Source organism: Artemia sp. Qi Xiang Cuo, chromosome 1, assembly GCF_049724085.1.
Source record: "Artemia sp. Qi Xiang Cuo chromosome 1, ASM4972408v1, whole genome shotgun sequence".
Classification (NCBI taxonomy): domain Eukaryota; kingdom Metazoa; phylum Arthropoda; class Branchiopoda; order Anostraca; family Artemiidae; genus Artemia; species Artemia sp. Qi Xiang Cuo.
Genome location: NC_142794.1, coordinates 88,865,135 through 88,886,058, shown reverse-complemented (window position 1 = coordinate 88,886,058; position 20,924 = coordinate 88,865,135). Strand labels below are relative to the sequence as shown.

Here is a 20,924-nt window from a genome sequence, read left to right as displayed (position 1 = left end):
CTTAAATTCCGTTTCTATGTAATAATATGTATATAATTTATTCAAGTTTACATATATATATATATATATATATATATATATATATATATATATATATATATATACATATATATACATATATATATATATATATATATATATATATATATATATATATATATATATATATATATATATATAACTAGTCTCATTATTACCCAGTTAAAATTTGGTGATGGCTCATAGCTAAGGCTATCACCTCTTACCGTTTGGCCGTGACTACTTAAAATAGAAATCCGATAAATGAGAAATTCAAACAAGAAACAAATAAAAACAAAAATATAGTTCAAATTTTTTAGTTCCTAAACAAAATAAAAAATTAAAGAATAAAAGCAACCAATAAAAAAAGTATTTCAGATTTAAAAAAGGAGGAAATATTAAATAACAGCGGGCATTTCTTAGAAAGAATAGACCCTCACCGCTCCCCCACACCTGATACAGTAACATTTTTAAGATGATAATTCCTAGCTATTTCTACACAATAGACCTGCATTTGCGTTTTTTTCCCTCCACAACAATTTTTTTCCATCTTCTGTCAAATAAATTTCTGCACAAACACCTGATTAGTGTCTAGTTGCCATTTTTAATTATTTTTACATATTATCTTCAGTCACAAAACAATATTCGTTTTCATTACCAAAACATTACAGTGCGGTTTTGCAGATGACAAAAGTTAACAGGTTTAAAGGGAGAAGTAAAAATTAACAAAAAATAAGAACGATTTTTAATGGTAAAAAATCACTTGTATTTAAAATACATAGTTATAGTAATAAAATAACGTTTTAGATAGAAAATATGACAAAGGATGAAAAATACAACGAAATTGCACTTTATACACAAAAAAGAACACACACAAAACTGTAAGCTGCCATCTATAATGAATAAGGGCTATGATGCCGTCCTAAGTGTAAAAGGCACATCTCAAGGAGTTAAAAATTCAGGTAATGCACACTTTAATGTAGGCATATTCCCCTTCCTAGGATAAGATGTATTCGTTAATTATATGTTTTTATACCCTGTATTTGTCAATTGCATGTATTCGCGCTGTGCTAAGCGTCAAGTGCACATCTCGAACAGCTTATAATTTGGCTACTGCCCATAACTCAAAAACCAAACAGCGTGTAATGTTTGACAATGATTTCTTAACTGCAGCCTACTGAATATTTCAATAATTTGTGATTTCAGATAAATTGAAAAAAAAAAACGAAAAAAACGTACCATTGTCCATTAAGACGGACAACATTACATTGTTTGTATAAAACATACCCATAATTTCAAAAGTTAAATAATCTTTCATTAGTACTGAATGCTTTTGCCCAGGCCATGGTCAGACGTGTCGCCAACTGGCATTCAGCTTAAAAAAAAAAAAAAAAAAAAAAAAAAAAAAAAAGTTGAATTCAAAATTTATATGCATGTAAATAAAAAATATTTTAGCGTGCTTCCAGTGTACTCTACTAAGAAGATTCTTTTCGGGATGTTACCATTAACATAACCGCAACAAAATCACAGACACCCTTCCCCTAAAATAAAGACAAAAATTAAAACGAATCAAAATACAAAAAAAATGAAAAAATCCTTTAAAAAAGAAAAATTAATTAAGGAACAACTTTGTCTAGTTATACTAAGCTTACTAAGAAGATTCTTTAACCTCTTCTAATTTCAAATCTAAAACGGTAGAAACAATAACATAAAGAAAAAGAATATTATATTAAAAATAAATAAAAGTAACTATAAGTAACGTATATGACAAGATGCGTAAAATCTCAGAAACTCAAAATTTTAAGATTTAGGATAAATACCCCCCCCCCTTGCAAAAGTGACCCCCCTTCAGTAAAAAATATATTTGAAGCAATAGGTTAAAGTCAATTGGCTGAAAATAAAATTAGTGGTAGAAATTATGTTTCTGAACTGGGAGAGTAGTATATGAAATTGAATCTTCGTAGTTTCTCCCTAGAGGATAAAAAAAAAGCTGATAACTAAATACAATGCTTTCAAATAACTTGCAAAAGAGTAGCTTATATATGGTACGAAAAAAACAAAGTTATGTACAGTAAGTTTTTTTCTAAATATGGAATTTAAAATAAAACCTAAGCAATTATTTTGGCTATATATCGACTAATGTAAAGAAATGATCAACTGATTTTATCACCTTTAGGTTATATATAGACTAATGGCTATATATATACTAATGTAAAGAAATGGTCAACAGATTTCATCACTCTTTTATGTTATATATAGACTAATCGCTATATATATAGACTAATGTAAAGAAATGACCAACTTATTTTATCACTCTTTTAGGTTATATATAGACTAATTGCTATATAAGACTAATGTAAAGAAATGATCAACTGATTTTATCACTCTTTTAGGTTATATATAGACTAATGGCTATATAAGACTAATGTAAAGAAATGATCAACTGATTTTATCACTCTTTTAGGTTATATATAGACTAATTGCTATATAAGACTAATGTAAAGAAATGATCAACTGATTTTATCACTCTTTTAGGTTATATATAGACTAATGGCTATATATATAGACTAATGTAAAGAAATGATCAACTGATTTTATAACTCTTTAAGGCTATATATAGACTAATGGCTATATATAGACTAATGTAAAGAAATGATCAACTGTCACTCTTTTAGGTTTGATATTATACTGTTTAATATTCGATATACATTTTGAATTTGTAACAGGTTAGCTGCAAAAAAGTGAGCATCAGATTTAACATGGATATTTCTATCAACCTGAATAACTTCAGCTTTTTTGTGTGACAAAGGTAGATAAATGAAACTCAGAGAGGAGAGAAACTAACAAAATGAAAAACAAAGGTAGATAAAAAATTGGTAATTAATACGGAACGCTACAACCGCTACTAGTTACTTAATGTAACCGTTACTTAAATGTAGTTCGTTTTTGACCAATTAATAGCTCAATTACTTTCAAATATATTGTAGAGCTTTTCTCTGTCGGTTTTATTCTGTTTAACTAAAAATTGAGTTAATTTTTAAACAACTAAAAATTTAAAAAGTAGAATAAATTTTAAATTATTCAATTAATAAAAATTACAACTAAAATGAAGGTGATAAAATTACTAATAAGTATTATTAATAAGTAATAGAAAGTTAATTCAGTCACAGTGTCAATTCACATCCATTTATTTGTCCTTTTTGTTTTATATTACAGTTCCTTATACGTTTCATATTTAGGACAAAAGGGAGGAGGAGCTTACCCCACAATCTCGGCTAAAACATGAAACAATACAGTAAGACGCACACATTGGCTAAAAGGAAATTAAGATGACCGTTTGAGGAGTCTATCTACCTCCCTCCCACCCGTCAAATAATAATCATCCTCATGCCCATTAAAAATATATAATATTATTGAAAAGTGAAGACGCAGATCTGGAAAACAGCAGGTGTCCTATACACTGTCAGATATTTCTTCTGCCAAATTGTTATTCCTACATACGAAGTAAAAATGAAGAATAGTAAAAGAAGAAAAGTAAAAATTAAAAAGCACAAAGTCAAAAGTCAAAAGAATAGTAAAAGTAAGAAAAGAAAAAGAACAGAAAAAGTAAGAAAAGAAAAACAATAGTAAAAGTAAGAAAAGAAAAACAATAATAAAAGTGAGAAAAGTAAAAAGAACGAAAGTAAAAAGGAAGACAAAAACTCCAGAAACTTAATCACAATATTATCTTAAAAAAAAACTTAAGCCTTAATAATCCTTTTCGCAATTAGGCATAACACTATTGAAAGGGGAATCGGTTACGTTGATATTTTAACCACAAAAATTGGTCCCATCAGATGGGGTTCAAAGAGCTTTATCCCACAAACAGGACGTTCTTGTCCACCAGAGTTTCTTCTCAACACAGCCTCGAAATATGCCTGAAAAAGAGTAATACATGAGCCGTTCAATCCCACAAGAAAACACTTTCCATACATAAATATTGGAAAGTAACTAATATGCGACGGATTTCAAATTTAATTGATAGCCATGAAAAAAAAAAAGAAAAACAGGGACCGCCAAATAATATTTAATTAAAACTAAGTAATTGCCCAAGAACAAAGTTGGATTTACTTTGTTCATTATGATTATAAAATAACTTAATATGACTTAATAAATTAATAACTTAATATAACGAAATATAACATGTGGAGAAAAACACCTCCAAAAACATTTCAGCGGCTAGTAATTTGGAGGGGCTTCAATTCACAAAGATGTGAAGGGAAGGGGCAGAACATATTTTTCAAAATCTCAGGGAAAACAAGCAAACGCCTCCCCCTCAATTTGACGTACCAGAGTAATTGGTATCGTACAGTCGGATTGTCAAAACTAATAATCTCATCACTAATCCATTCGAGCATGAATAAAATAAGTAAATCAATTTCTATAAAACAGAATAAAGAATAATGAATAAAATACATTCAGTCATATTATAAATAAAGTCAGAGACAGAAACAATTCCTGAAACAGGCAAGGGTGGGTGATGAAGTATCCCCGTTGCATAAATAAATTTTAAAAACTAAAAAGGATCAATGAATCTACAAATGTTCAAAGTCGCTATATTTTTGATTGTTTTTTTTTTTAGTTTTCTGTTGTGGTTTAAAAATTAGGGAAGAACAAAATTGTTATATATTATACACTCAGTGTTCCAACTAAATAATTTTGCAAGCCATAAAAAATAAAGCCGAAATAATGTTCTATGTCTGGAATCCGATACACTGCAGTTTAACATGATAAGAAAAAAAATAATGTGAAGCATCCGAAAACATCACAAACAAGTTATATACTTGCTATATTGCACCACAATATTCAATGTTGCAATGAGCTAAAAACAGCTAAAATAATAATAGTATTTATTGCCCACATACATCAAAAAGATAAATCTTAGAAAGAGTATTTAGAAAGAAGAGAAGGAAGAAAATAACAACAGCAAGAATATACAAAGGCGAAAAAAAAAAAAAAAAAAAAAAAAAATCAAAATCAAAGAGAGCCATCCTGAAAAAATCTCCCTTACGGAAGTTTGAACCTTCCTCTTCCGAAATCGATCCTTGCAACTTACAAAAGCGCTATGTAAAAGGAATTCTTTTTATCTCATTTTGGTTTTAAGTTGGAGGAGTGCTCTCAAATGTGCCAATTTGAGTTTCTGGCAATAGTTTACAAATAAATTGAAAATCAATCACTTGCTATTTTTTTCAAATATTAACAATATATATATATAAAAATTAAATCAACTACTCATTTAAGACAGTCTTTACAGCCCTTTTAAAATATATATACAAATATAACTTCTCAATGTCAAATTCCCAATTCATAAGTCTAAATAAATAAAAAAAAAAATCACACATAAAAGCTTCTCGTGAATATTAATTTAATCAAAATGAAAGAACTTCAAATCCGATTCTAAATAAAGGAATAAATCAGCCAGCAGCACATCCCTCAAACATCCGTAAAAAAAACAACAAAAAAACACCTAACTTTGTTTCAACTGCTTTACTGACTTAAGTCGCTAAAAATTAAAACTTTAAATTCATTGCTTTTACTAACTTAAATATTTATTTATAAAAACCAATCATCCTCAATTCCTGTTTATTTCCATGCTTATACTGTCAAATTTAGCACCAGAGATATATCTTAAAATATTAATAGAATTATTCTCCTATATACTGAAAACACTTTTTAAGAGACCATCAAAAATAGAAAAGCCATTTGGTCCGCTCTTTTGTACTCTCTTTTACCACTTAAGTTACGTATGTTTAGAGTCTATGTCTTTAATTTAACTAGTTTTATCTTGCAATATTTTTCTAAAATGAAAATAGCATCTCTTGAATCTAGATTCTTAACAAAAATGGGGAATTTAACAATTAAGCTTAAAATTAATAAAATCTACCTTAAGCCATTTGGGTTACATACATGCATTGCACGCACAGTTCCAATAGCCTTTTTCCCTAGAGAAATCTTTTCTTCAAATCCTTTTTTTTTATCAATTTTTGGAATTTATCCTTGTTTCTCTTATTTCTCTTTTTCTTTTTGTCTTTAAGACCGTAAAATTCTCTTTTCACCCTTATTCTTATATGCATCTTCTGTTTTAGTTTGACCCACAGTGGCTTAAGCATTATATTAGTGGTTTTCTTAAATTAGATTTAAAGTTACATTAGAAACTATTTGATTAATTGAGTTCAAATTTAATTCCCATTAACAACCAATGTAATTAATAACCAAGGTAAGTAGTATATACGGCACATTATGGGTCTTCCAGGAGTGATAATGCAGAAGTGATGCATGACCTCACCTCTCCTCTAGCCATGATTAGGAGATTTTCTGTTTTCCTTGAATATGAATTTTGATTTTCTAAATGATATATCCCTTATAAACTCAACAGTACAAACTTGAATACGAAAATAACAATGAGATTTATAATTTCTTGGACAGATTCAAGAATGCCCAAGTTGCTTATCCTGTAATACAATACCCCAAAGACCATTTTTCTTGAGGGGAGGACATTTATGAAATTTCTCCAACGGAAAGGATTTTAAAATCTACAAAACTAAAAGGAGCAAGGCAGATTGCAAAACCTCCCATATAAAATATATCCAACGGAAAGGATTTTAAAATCTACAAAACTAAAAGGAGCAAGGCAGGTTGCAAAACCTCCCATATAAAATATATCCAACGGAAAGGATTTTAAAATCTACAAAACTAAAAGGAGCAAGGCAGATTGCAAAACCTCCCATATAAAATATATCCAACGGAAAGGATTTTAAAATCTACAAAACTAAAAGGAGCAAGGTAGATTGCAAAACCTCCCATATAAAATATATCCAACGGAAAGGATTTTAAAATCTACAAAACTAAAAGGAGCAAGGCAGATTTCAAAACCTCCCATATAAAATATATCCAACGGAAAGGATTTTAAAATCTACAAAACTAAAAGGAGCAAGGCAGATTGCAAAACCTCCCATATAAAATATATCCAACGGAAAGGATTTTAAAATCTACAAAACTAAAAGGAGCAAGGCAGGTTGCAAAACCTCCCATATAACTGGTAATAAGGCGAAAATATCATATATAAAAAAATGTATTTACCAACTTAGTTGAGTTTTCATAGATTTTAGAAGCTCTGGAATTTAGCTCAAGGGTTTAATATGCTTTTTTATAATCCACAGAAATAACGAGAAGAAGGGGGATTAAAAATTTCTGTAATGTTGAAAATCTCCAAGAGAAAGAAAAATACATAAAAGCAGCTTACAATAATTTACAACTATCCCTTCTTCATCTTCTTTTAGCATGCAGCATTTCCATTAGCAGAGTCTGAGTAGGGGCGCAACCGTTTAGATGCTTCAAATACAAAAAATCCTCTCCTCTAGACGATATTGCCCTTAAATCAGGTATCAGGCCCAGTAATTTACTGAATTTGTCCTTAAAAACAAAAAGCCATAATAATAACCGTCAATACAATATGTCAAAGAAACAGAGGGGGAGGGAATCGACTAAGAACCAGTCACAGCTACTAAGGGCCAGTGATTACTTATAATAATTTTCCGCAATTTATTATAAGATTACTGTGATTTTAAGGTTTTATTTCGATATTGTACAACAATTGTCGAACTTGCAATCAAAAATGATTTATAAACACATAAATGTTGCTAATTCGATGGCAAACTTACACACCATTTTGAAAAAAGTCTTAATTTTGGAACTTCATACAAGAAGTTGAAGAGTGAGGCTTTGAACCTATTGGAGTGGAGAAGAGAGAGTGCAACTGCGTTGGCCTATAGCTATTTGGTGCTGCAAGAAGTCAGTATTAGGGCAAAAATTTTGCAGTTCTGCCCCATGATAAGGAGACATGTTAAGAAAACAATTCTTACTTTAAAATATGTATAATGATCCTAGTTAACATATTATCCAAGGAGAGAACCTTTATCCTCAAATCTTTCCTTTTTTTCTTTCTTCTTCCAACTTAAAAGAAAAAATTTACTTTTTTTCCATGCTTTCAACACAATGTGTAAATCTTTTGAAATTGTTGCGATAAATCGTTTTTATTGATGTTGTTCATCCCGGTTGTTCAATCCCCATATTAAGTTCCGTTTTTTTTTGTTTTTTTTTAATTTAAAATAAGGTTCTAATAACGGTTCAGTTTTACCCATTATCTTATAACCTGTATATTAACAGAGAATATACCCCCCCCCTAATGTGCAAATGTATACCAAAAATTGCATTCTGAATATATATATAAGCAAATGAACTGTACCCCAACCCCTAAATATATAAATCAGGGTATATATTTGGACATCAGTGGGGTGGGGGTAACATTCATTTTTGATGCAAATGAAGGTTATATTTAGACTCAGAATGTAATTTTGGCTGCATACTTGCACATTAGGTATTTCAATAAAAACTAACCCTTGATCCACCCTCCTGAACTGATGCCACTGACATCATCATTTTGGTCAAAACCATCAAACAGAGGTTTTAAACCCTCCCAGTGCTGAAAAACAACAATGATCACCATTTTGCATGGGTAGCAGTGATATGTGATAGTTCTGCCCAAGGAATGACCTATGTATGGATGATAGATGACGTATTTATCAACAAATGAAATGACATCATTTTTATACAATCCTAAAAAGGGCTTATCCCAGATTTACCTCTCATTCACCCGGATAATCTGTCTTGGCTTTTTCTACAGTTAGCCATGTCTTGAAGCCTGCAAAATACTTACTTTTTCACCAGGGCTAGGAGCCTATTGCAAGATTACAGATATACGTATTTCTAAGGATTTATTTAAAAGCAGCATACTTTACATTGAAATTCTACGGCACTTGTGTTTGAGCAGCCTTTCTTAAAAAGAATCATTAGAAAAAGTAGAACTTTGCGTAAAGAGCGAGTGTTAAGGTATGGGTGGCCCCCTCATGTACGGAATAATTTCTATGTGTTTTAAGTTTTAATGATGCTCAATTTCAGTTGAAAATGCTTGCTTTTTTCACACAAATTTAATCGTTCCAATTCAATCCAGGAATGCCCCATCCTGTGTAAGATTTCCTCCCATAGAAAATCCCCCGCCCCGAAAAAAATCCCAATATTTACCAATAACAAATACTATATGTGAACGATTGGCAAATTGGGTCTTTCAGCTTACAGCCCTTTCCCCAGGGACTATGGGGGTCATGTCATTCCCCATGGAATAGGTACTGGACCTTTCAACTATACTGAACCACATGCATATGTCAAAAGCTTAATCAGATGTCTCTGGGGAAAAGGGGCGTAGGAGGGGGTTAATTACACTCAATTTTTGGGTCACTTAGAAAAGGTACAAGAACTTTCAATTGTCACTCAAATGAGCCCTCTGCCGATCTTTTAGGGCTATTGGTTAGATACGATCACCCATGGGGAAAACAAGAACAAACTAATAACAAACTTTTTGGGAGCGTTTCCCCCTTTTTCGAAAATCAGGCACATTTTTGAAGGAACGTTGTTTTGATGGATAACATTAAATTTGATGAATTTTACATATTTGGAATCATCACAATAAGCTCATTCTTTTGATATATTTTTCTTTTTTATATATCTGTCGCCATCTTTTATCTAGCGATACCATTTTTTGTACTAAAATCTGAAGAGGAAAATGTTATAACAATCTCTTTTTAAATGTTATAATAATCTCCTATATAAATTATGTAACGATCTCTCCTCAAATTTGATGTCTAACATTCAGTTACTAACCTAATGAAAAAATATTTCAAATGACTTGCACCGTTCACCAATTATGCTAAAATTTGATTTTCATGATACAGAAACTTAGTAAGTCCTAGAAAACAATCCTAACATTAGAAAGAAACAAACATCAAAGCAGAAAACGGTCGACAACGTGATTATAAGGACAACTTACCACTGTGTTTGAGTGACAATTAACACAAAAATCAAACAACGCTTGACGAATTTGATCATGCGCGTCCGAGACAAGTCGCCGATTCACAATGCCACGCACATCTAAAATTATATGCGTTATATTATTATGTAATATATACTATTATTATAATATATACATTAAATTATTATACATTATTTACATAAATGTCCTGTTTAAAATTTAAATTTATATATATACATATTCAATTTATAAAATAAATTTATATAAAATTCAGAATTTTAGAAATTTTTTTTAGAATTTTAAACTTTAAAATTTATATATAAATTATATACAAGTTATATATAAATTTGTTAAATTACTTTTTAGTTTCTCTCTGGTTTTACTAATTAGCATTTAATGTTAACTATAAACTCAAGTAGCTAAGATGAGAAGCTTTACAAATCAGTTGTTATAGATAAATCATCTTCCTCAATTTAAAATATAGGAAATAAGTAAACGAGTAAAACTTTTATAAATCACGGTAAAATTATAAACATGATATAGATTTACCATAGACCAGGGGTCTTACAGACAAAAAAAAAACTTAAAGAAGAGACTTCAGTCACTATTGGGGTAAGAGATAGGGACCAAATGGGGACCAGTTTAAATGCAAATGACTAACGTAATCACCAGTGAGCACCACCTCCGTTGTGGTGAGGTGTTCAAAAACTCACCCTGCCCTACCAGTAGTTTCTCCCTCAAATATCTGACAGAAATTTCAGTAGAAGCAATGAGTAGCATTTCTATCGTTAATCAGATTGTGGCGCAGCGTCTCTTGTTTGACTAACATACTGCTGGCAGAAGAGTATGGGTAACTTATAACAGTGTAAACTGGCATTAGTGTCAGCAAAAAATCGTCCCTGTCGGAAACTGATAACAGACATTTATTACTACACTAATATAACCAACTACACAAATTAATTACTCTTGTTATTGCACTGAAAATATGTCAAGTGTCACCAAACACTAGTGGCGTTGATAGTTTTTCTGTCAACCCTAGCACCAGCTCCCACAATTGTACGTTACCCATACGCTTTGCAGCTGACCATCAGGTATATTGCTATAGGAGCAAGGGTGACAGGCAATTGCCAACAGCTTCAATCTAACTAAGCTACTACTGCATCTATACAAAAACACAGCAAACGACCTTTCATTGGATAGATAATAAGAAAATAGATGAGATATTTTATTTCGAAAAATTTCTATCACAAGCCCCGATGGGCCGAATTCCAATCTCAGTATTAAAAACCAATATAAGCAAAAAAAAAAATCATGAAAACAAGAAAACTAAAAAAACAACAACTAGAATTCAATGCGCAAACAGCAATATGAGAGCAAACTAAAAAGGTAAAAACTGAAAAAGAATTAGATAACGTACGCATTTAAAAATTTTCAAACGCGACATACAAAAAAGGAGGGGGGGGGGGCTAAACAGGCAAACAAATATAAAATTTCGGCAGCATCAGTTTTTGAATTATTTTGCAGGAAATTTACCATTTCTGAATTCTGGAATTTTTTTTTCTTGAACTTGAAAAAGCCAATTTCACTTTAGTTTTCAGCTCACTTGGGATTCAGGGTCTAGACCACCCCATTCTCAACTCAGCAACCTCTCCTAAACCTCCTCCTGTCCCTAAAACAATTGATTTTTAGAAACTAGGAGAACCAGAGAAACCCTGCAATGTTTTGAAATTTCTGAAAGGAAGCTCAGCAGGGAATAACTGGTATGAAATGTATGATTGCACCACCATCCACTAGGTTTTCTAATAGGATATATAAACTAGAATAACTGGTGATTTGAATAGGCTATTGAATGCCAATTATGTTCCATGGCCTATTCTTTACAAACAGGTAGGCTAATAGGTCTACATCAACTTAGTTTCATTAATAATGAATTCAGTCTCGCATACTGCAACTAACTTTCTAATTTAAAAATAACCTGGTCTGTAGCCTTTCCAAAAATCCGAACATTTGAGAATACATATTACTATACATTTGAAATTTCCAAATCATGAAAGAAACTGCCATTTAACCAAAGCTACTTCACAGTAAAAAATCTATCAAATGACAATGAAAACTGCAAATTAAGAAATTAATGTTACTGCTAGCTGGCAAAGTCAAAATAAGAAGTCTTTTTTTTTAAAGGAAATAGGGACTATTATAGGGACCACTCCGACTTTAAGGACCAATGTACGATCCCATGCACAATGAGTTTCAAAAATATAAAAGTAATCACTGACGTCAACTCACGAAAATTTGGAGGAAGTGGGGACGGGACAAAAATTATTTCAATATCTAAGGGGAAAAAACTAATTTGTTAAAAACCTAATTTGTTAATAAAAATAAAAACAATGACATTTTTCATTGAAAATACGTTAACCTCCTGGAACCTAATGTCTTACCCGTTATGGATTTATCTTCTCCAGCCCGTTGCCTCCGCGTACTGTAAGATGGCATATTCTGAAAGAGCGCAACTTGAATGCCATTTGTAATTTGTTTTTTTAGTAGGTACTAACAATGGCTGACATACCAGATACTAGTAATGGAGAAAGTTTAAGAAGCAGAAAAAATGTCAAAGCTAAGAGAATTTAAAATAAATTTAAATAATAGGCATAGAAATGCGAAACAAATCAGGCAATCTAAAATAAGTTTTGTTTACATTTCTGTGTTTTAAAACTCGAACTCGTTAAATGACCTGCCATCTAGGTGAAGGTTTGTGTCCATGTTCACTGGATTGGACATTGGGTCTCAGCTTCCTATTAATACAGCTAACACTACGAGACGGATCTAAACTATTTGGCAGTGTTGCCAGATGGTCGCTCTGGAAAAACGCCCCAGCAGTTCCTGTGTGGGACAAATCATGAATTGAATCACTAATAACTATACTTTTATTTTGTCTCACAATGAAAATAATATCTAGATGCAATATTATGCAATAAATTGGCTTTCTTTGAATTCAGCATTTAAAACAGTCTTATATCATTTCGTTTAGCTAACTTTTTGTTGTTTTTGATCGCCATGCCTCTAAAAATAATAATTCCTTTTTTCCTGTTTTAAGTCACTTTGGACCAGGCGATCGGTTTGCTAGATGACAGTGACCTAAGTGATTTGGACCTGGAGGATAGCGACGATGACGGCAACAAATGATGACGACGATGATGATCAAATGATGATGACGGCGATCTTCGTACCGACAACTGTCAATCCTCATCCAAAAAGGAAGAAGAGTCCAGTTCACTTTGATACTTTCGATCTGAATAATTTTGGTTCCGTGTTCGATGACAAAGAGAATGATATTCCACTTTCAGTGTTCAGGACCAATGATCGCCCAGATCCAAAAAATAGATTCGGTAAAGCACGTCGCTCTTTGTAAAAATAGAAGTACTCAGAACACTTTAATGGTGCGAATTTTGATTTTGAACCGATTGATCGAGATCAAGGACTTTCAGATCGAAGTGACTGGAAGTCTCACAAATATTTCCTGACATACTTCTCAGACTTTTTTTTTTTTTAACAGATTGCTTTCGCGATGAATTATCACTACCAGAAAACGACGATAAAGCACTTGCTGCACCGAAATCGAAACTGAAAACATTTTTCAGTGTAACTATTCTGATGGGTAATCTTAAATACCTGAGGATCAGAATTTTCTGGAACAAAAGGCTCTAAGTCCCAATCATTACTGAGAACATAAATCGAGACCAGTACTTCAAGCTCCAGAGTAACTTGAAGTTTGCCGTGGAAGATGAACACGATCAATGCCCCAGAGGTACTGACCAACTATGGAAAGTAAGACAGCTTTTGGAAGAGGTTCGTAGAATGTACACATTCCTGGAAAGAGGAGAGTTGCGGAAAATCTACAAATAAATGATTCCATTTCCCGCACGAAGTTCAACAAAGCAGTGTATCCCGAACAAACCTAATCCTTTGGGTTTGAAGAACTTCGTGCTAGCTGATTCATCTGGCTTGATGTATGACTTCATCATTTACCAGAAGAAGACTACGTTTTCGTAAGACCTTCAAGTGAAGGGATTAAGAAGCTGCCCAACTGCATCTAAGTAAAGGCATCAAAGAAGGGGCAAGCCTCTTTTTCGACAGGTTTTTTACTTTAATGAAACTTCCAGAAGAACTTGACGCTCTAAAAATCAAAGGAGCAGGCATGCTGATGAAGAATCGTCTAGAAGGAGCTCCAGTGAAATCTGACGGGAAGCTGAAAGGGCTAGACAGAGGAACGTCTGTTAGTTTCGTTCGAAAAGACATAAGAATTACTCTGACCCAATGGTATGACACAAAGCAATTTTTCTACCCCAGACAGTGTTGCCAAATTACCTGAGGATATGTAAGGAGGTATGATAAAAAAACAAAAGAAGTACATTGACGACCGATGCCCCAGGATTGTACACAACTACAACCAGCACATAGGGGGCATAGATATATGCGACAGAATAATCAGATAATACCGATTTGACACGTGAAAAAAAGGACAGTGTGGGTTCTTCATCACTTCTTTGATCTGGCCCTGTCTAATGCATGGTTGCTCTATATAAGAGACTCAGTCAAACTTGGCTATTCCTGCGAGCAACTCTTTCTCTTCCGGCTCCACGTCGAGAAGTACGTAGCCATTGAGAAAGCTCACCACTTGAACAATTTGGCCAGTTTTATCAAGCCTTCAATGACAGCAACATCTTGCGCACGCCCTCCAAATCTACCCCAGCTATCTATCATAAAGTTTTGCATTCAAAGTTCATTCATTCATCGAAGCTCTTTCTTTGCTGAGAACTCCCCAGGCAAAGGAGAAACCCCGCTCAATGCTGGCAGACCCGTGAGAAATGGCAAAAGCATTTTACGACCTCAAACAAGTTTTGATATTTTCCTCCCTGGATCACCTTGTTCCACTTGTCGTCGATCCTTTCTGGCTCCGATAAAAGTCCGGATAACTGGACTTGCTTAAACTAGCTTAATGTCTTTTTGCGTTGTGATGGGTAGATTCCCGGCAATATATAATAAACTGTGAGCAGAAACTGGCGTTGAAACTTCATCGGGACGCAGAAAAGTTAACGCTTTCAACGGCTGTTTTCTGCCAACTTCATCAAGGATCAACTTCTGGAAATAGGGTCCAAGAGCTTCGGTTAAAAAATAAGCAAACTTAGTTTGCTCGAAGTAAAAGTTTTGACCCCTGTATCTTGGAACAGTTTCCCATATACACCTGTTTTGTCGTCCAAAGATTTCCCAGAATAGTCAGACTCAATCATCTTCAGAGCCCATGTAATTTATGAAACGTTGTTTCATCTCGCACTACGTAAGCACCTAGGTGCATTGACAGTCTTGCCGGTTGGCCGCAAAACTACATGGAAGGTGCTGATTTTGAAAAAAGTGGTCTTTCATTTAGTGTCCCGTTGTATCTTTCTCTTCCAACCAAGTCTCCCAGAATTTGCACTTTGCCATTGTAATACAAACTGAAACTTCAAACCCTAAACTTTAAAAAAAAGAAAAGAAGTTAGTAGAAAAACATACAGGCTATTACCAGAGATAAATTCAAATAAAAAAAAAGCACAAGGAAGTAATCTGATAGTTCAAAAAATGTATATAAGCTCAAAATCGCACAAGAAACCTGGTTTTAACTCCGCCTCCATCGTATTTTGTACTTCAAGCTATTGTCTTTTTTTTCTGTGTGCAACAAAGTGACACCCAGAAGAGTTTTCTAAGTAATTAACAAAGCCAACCAAACCTTGCCGCCTCCAAGCCTAGTGACTTCAGAGGCAAAGGGGGCCATTCCTTTTCGTGAATAGTCTGTCGTGTTCTGTCCAGACAAGTAACGTTGTAGCTTATGTAACAACAAGTTTTGTCTTTCTTAGACAAGCAAAAACAGGTTCCAGGGATCTCAATCGAAACAAAATACTGAAAACCGTATACTCACAGGTATTGGTAGCCTTCAGGATACGGAGCTTTAAACCAAAGCAAGAAAAGGGACTTCAGGGACCTTTATCAATTTAAGAGACCAATAGGGCCCCTCACTCGATTTTAAGGACTTTGTGGCATGCCCAGAAATCACCTACGATCGTCCTTAATATTAACAATCCACAAATGCCTAACTAGACCAGCAGTAATTTACCTACAGAGCTAATGCCAATTAGTAAATGCAGGTACTTCCCCATAAGAGAGTGTCTTGACAAGGGATACAATCAAAGGGTATGAGTAATTTACAAAATTGGTAACTGTTACTAGTATCGAGAAAAAACATCAACGCCATCTATTATTTGGCAACATTTGACATTTTATTTTAGTGTAATAATAAGTTTCCAATCTCAGTTCCTGGCAGAAACAATTACAAAGCTTGAAAAAATATCAAGTATTGCCAAACGCTAGATGGCGTTGATGGGTTTTTGCCGACTGGCGCTAGTTTCCACTATCTGAAGTTACCCATAGTCTTTGGGGTACAATAGTATTCCTGTCAAACTCCTACTTTTCTATCTACTACCCAAGAACGAAAGAATATCAAGGCTCAGTTTCCTGCTTAGTTTCAAATTCAAGCCGAGCAGTTTGATGATGAAAAAATTTTCTTTTCATTTTATTCGATTTGCACTTTCGTATCTTTAAAAACAATCAAAACAGTAGGCTGTAGCCATCTAATATGGAACGTATTGTAGACACCGTTTATATAGATGGTACTAGTGATGCAAGAGCTTATTGTGCAATATGCAGAATGCAGATACGGTAATTAAACACGATGGCAGGTCTACCCGGAGCAATTAAAAAGGTGTCAGTTTACATAATATGCATCATTCTTAGAGCAGATAAAAGAAAAATGAGCATGCAAGATACATGAAACTTTAATGCTGATGCTAGAATTCAAATGTTCCTTTGATGCTAATAAGTCCATCTTCCAATAATTTCACTTGTCATTAACAATGAAAACATTTGTTAAATGAAACGCAATAGTAAAGTACCTTTGGAACCAAGAGATACTGGAAGTTCTCCAAGGAAACATTCAAAGTAGTGAAGTACCTTTGGAACCAAGAGATACTGGAGTTGATGCAATTTATCTAGTGGGCTTGTTTTTTGGTAATGGAGAATGAATATCAGATCTGCCTTAAGACCCCTCTCCTTTAACGAAATTTGAACGATTTTTCAAGTTGTTTCTATTATCCTGCATAATTTGCAGCAGGAGCGTAATTTTGTCAAAATCCTGGGAGAGGAGGGGGCAAAGTTGGAGCCAATTTCCCCAAATCAGGTGAAAATGACAATAAAAACTAAAAACATAAGCCGTTTGGTACCATAAAGGTACTATAAAAGTACTTTAAAATGGTACCATAAAGGTACTATAAAAGTACTATCAAGGTAAATATGTACTAAAAGACTGATCTGGTCTATTGATGCTTGAATTATGCAGGTGTATCTTAGTTTTGACATGATTTTGGAAGAAACTAAATTTCAGCTGGAGGGAGGGGGGCAAACTGGGGTCTGGGGGGAACCGAGGTCTGGGATGGTTGCCCCCTCCTGACCCGCAGCAAATTTTGCCCCTGATTTGCAGAGGCTTTTGATATATTCTTTTTTTTTGCATTCCGTTCTTCTTTCCAATTCAGAAATGAATTTCTGCACACAATCTTGTTTCCACTTTTCATAAATGTTTACTACATCAAAAATTAATTTAATCTTAAATTAATTTCCAGCTGATAAGTGATAGACTGCAAAAAAGATTGACAAAAACTAAAATCAAACTTATACATGGCAAAAAATTATGGCCTAGAAGATTTTCTCTGGGTGGAAGTGAAAGGGAAGAGGGCAAAACACGAAATGTAAATTTCTATAGCCAAAATATGTCTATTTTTGTGCCAGGATTCTTCAGATCAATTTCAGACTATCCAAACGTTGCCAATGCTCATCAACCTTAGTAAAGATTTACAACGTTGTCAAGATATGAGATTTATAATCTATAACTACTTAAAGGGATCCTCAGGTCTCCCTCATGAAAAATTATTCTCAACCCCTCGTTACCTTTTCCTAACACTTCACGCCGTTTCCCGCTGGAAAAACAAGACTGAAATGAAGTAATGAACCTTATGCTTTCAAGAATAAAGGTGATTTAGTTGTTACCAAAACTAGGCAAATAAACAATTTTGATTTTGGTACATAGTACTTTTGGGCCAGCTGATTAGTAAAGTCGTGTGCTTTTATGTTGGCATACAATATTGTACATAATAACGTATGAAAAAAACGAAAATAAAGGAGTCATTAACTGATTTGTAATAGCCCCTTGATGCCATACCTGGATTTAAAAGGATCAAGAACTTAATACAGACATAATCATGCAAGTCAAACCGCAGGTCGGTCAATTTGGATATCACAGCAAAAAGCGGCTCTGCAAGGGACTGTGATCCTAGTATTGCCAGCGAAAGAAGATCGAACTTTTGTCCATTGGCTAGCTGAGTTTCTTCTGGTAAATTATTGTGCATCCTCTGGTGAATGTGGTCTAGAACCAGAAGGTCAGACCAGGAGTTTTGTAGTAGCTTCATTTGATCATCTACCTGGAAAAATTGCTGTAATTATGAAAACTAGGAGACAGGTCGTGTCCAGGATTTTTTTTTTCAGGGGATGGCGGGGGGTGGGGGGGGGGGGGTAAAAAGAATTTTTTTTTTTTTTTTTTTTACAAAAAAAACCTTTAATAAACGCATCAAAAATGGGTACTGTTTCGCTTAATGGTACACAATGGCTATAGACAGTCGAATGGATGCCGTGATGGAGACCCGTAAGCGGGTAATTGTTATTTCAATTGATCGAAGAGCGTGGTTTATCATTGAATTTACAATATTAAACTGTTGTTTTTTGGGGTTTAGGGGAGGGGGAAGGTGCCTAGGTTAGGTTACGTATTTAATATATGCTATGCTTTACCCCACCCCCTAATGTACAAATATATAGCCCAAATTTGTTTCTAAACTATATATATACATCCTATATTATATTTTTTTATTAGCATTAAACAAACTTGACTTCTCTAGTACGTACCAGTAAGCGAAACAGTACCCACAAATTTGTTTAGGCTATATTAATTTTTGTTACATTTTTCATGTTAGACAACCACTTCGGGGGGGGGAGGGTTGTTCAAACCTCCTAACCCTCCTGGATACGGTCTCGGTAGGAAATAACTCTCAAGATGGTTCATTAAAGCAGCAGAGGTTTATGAATTATTTCTAAGCTAAAAGAAAATAGCAAACACCTCTCTGAAGATTAATCGAGATTTTCTTGACATTTTCACCTAAATGACCATGCCCCATCCCACCAATAAGATTTAAATACAGCCTTGTTCCGCCTTTTCCTACTTGTTTTAGTCAATTCATAGCTATCTAATATTGCTTAGAATCACAGTTTATATAATTATCCAGTATGATCTTTCCTTATCTCACCCATTATAAAAACCCGGACCGAGGTGCGAGTGCTCCAGAGAACGTTTTTGCACATATAAACATAAGCGGCATTAGATCTTTTCACGGGTAGACAAAGAATAATCACCTACGGAACAAGTACTGACAAAACCACTTGGCCGGCTCAACCAATAAGTGGACAATAAGTGCAGAAATAAGTGGGAGGAGCTTTTTGTTCACACCGAGAATGAAGAGCCAGAAATCATTTGCGGTAAACTTACTGGATAATTTTATAAACTGTGCTTAGAATGTAACTGTAGTACCCTCGGATAAGAGCAGTTACTCAGCTCTTACCTTTTAAACAGATGGTCGGGTACAACAGCAGTGCGTTACTATATTTTGAAGTTTTCGATTAATTGGGGAAGTAAAACTCTCCTAGACATAGATTATGCTGATGGTATAAGCATCCTAGATGAAAATGTTAGCAAAATGAAGGGACTTTTTAAGGTTTTGGAAGTTTAGAGTACAAGAATAGGTTTGAAAATTAATGTTAAGAAGACTAAGTCGCTAAGACTTGGAATAAGTGAAGATGAAAAGGTGATGTTGCGGAATGAGAAGATCGATCAAGTGCAGATTCAATTACCTAGGTCAGATTATTAGTAAAGACTGAGAGTGTAGTGAAGATGTTAAAAGTAGCATGGCCAAGGCCCAAGACGTTTTTCACAGCTGAAAAAAGTTTAGAAGAATAGGAAGATGTATCTGAAAAATTAAGATGTAAGATAAATGTGGTTCAATTCACTTTGTAGAGCTATAATGAGAGAAAGGCTGAGATGGCTGGGAGATCGTCCTTGTGGGAGGATCCAAAGATTGCCAAAGATCGTCCTTGTCGGCCAACCGTATAGAGCCAAACTGAAACGAGGTCATCTCCGAATGGGCGTGAGAATGGCATAAGGGAAATAGGAAAGAATTAAGGGAAATAGGAGCTTCTTGGGAAGGTGTGAAGAGGGAGGCTTTGAATAAATTGGAATAGAGGAGGAGCATATGTAGTTACATCGGCCTCAGGCTGCTTGGTGCTGCAGCAAATTAAATTTTTATTATTTATTTAATTTTTTTATATCAAAATTTACGTTTCGACATTCAATTTCAGCATTCTGACTCAATCCAACCAAATTTTTCAACTGTTTCAATGAATAACAAGCCGTTATATTTTTAGTCTTATTTCATGATACAGAAATTATAGCCCCAACGTTTCTGATTTTGGATGAAAAAATTCACAAAGTTGGATGAAAAACTTCACAAAGGCTGACACTACATTGAATTGGAAGTTAAAATCTAATGGTTTAAGATATGCGATCCTTCCCTGGCCCAGGCAGTAGAAACGTTTTTGTTGCTTTTTTTACAGCGTCATTTTTAGCATTTTTTTTTTTTTTATGAAAAATTAACCATCCGAACAGAAGCCTTTTCCAGGGGTCCGGAAAAGTTCCCTTTCCACATGCTAAAAACCAATTACGATTTTCGAATTTGTCCTATTTGGCAGCAGGCCATAGCAACAACGTTAACTTTAGATCCAGGACATATGCATTTTTCCACCACTTGAGTTAGGAATA

The 20,924-nt window shown here is 33.8% G+C and overlaps 1 protein-coding gene across 2 annotated transcripts in view; it reads right to left on the bottom strand.

Annotated features, from left to right (window-relative positions):
• Positions 1 to 202: 202 nt before the first annotated feature.
• The window catches only part of LOC148956891 (nuclear hormone receptor FTZ-F1-like), a 101,266-nt gene continuing 80,544 nt past the window's right edge, over positions 203 to 20,924 (bottom strand). For both annotated transcript variants that reach the window (XM_089087667.1, XM_089087659.1), the window contains 4 exons: positions 18,225 to 18,483; positions 9,941 to 10,041; positions 7,301 to 7,470; positions 203 to 3,935 (listed from right to left, as the gene is read on the bottom strand). In XM_089087667.1, coding sequence (XP_088943793.1) covers positions 7,324 to 7,470; positions 9,941 to 10,041; positions 18,225 to 18,483 — 507 coding nt within the window. In that variant the 3' untranslated portion in view covers positions 203 to 3,935; positions 7,301 to 7,323. The remainder of the gene's footprint in view (positions 3,936 to 7,300; positions 7,471 to 9,940; positions 10,042 to 18,224; positions 18,484 to 20,924) is intronic.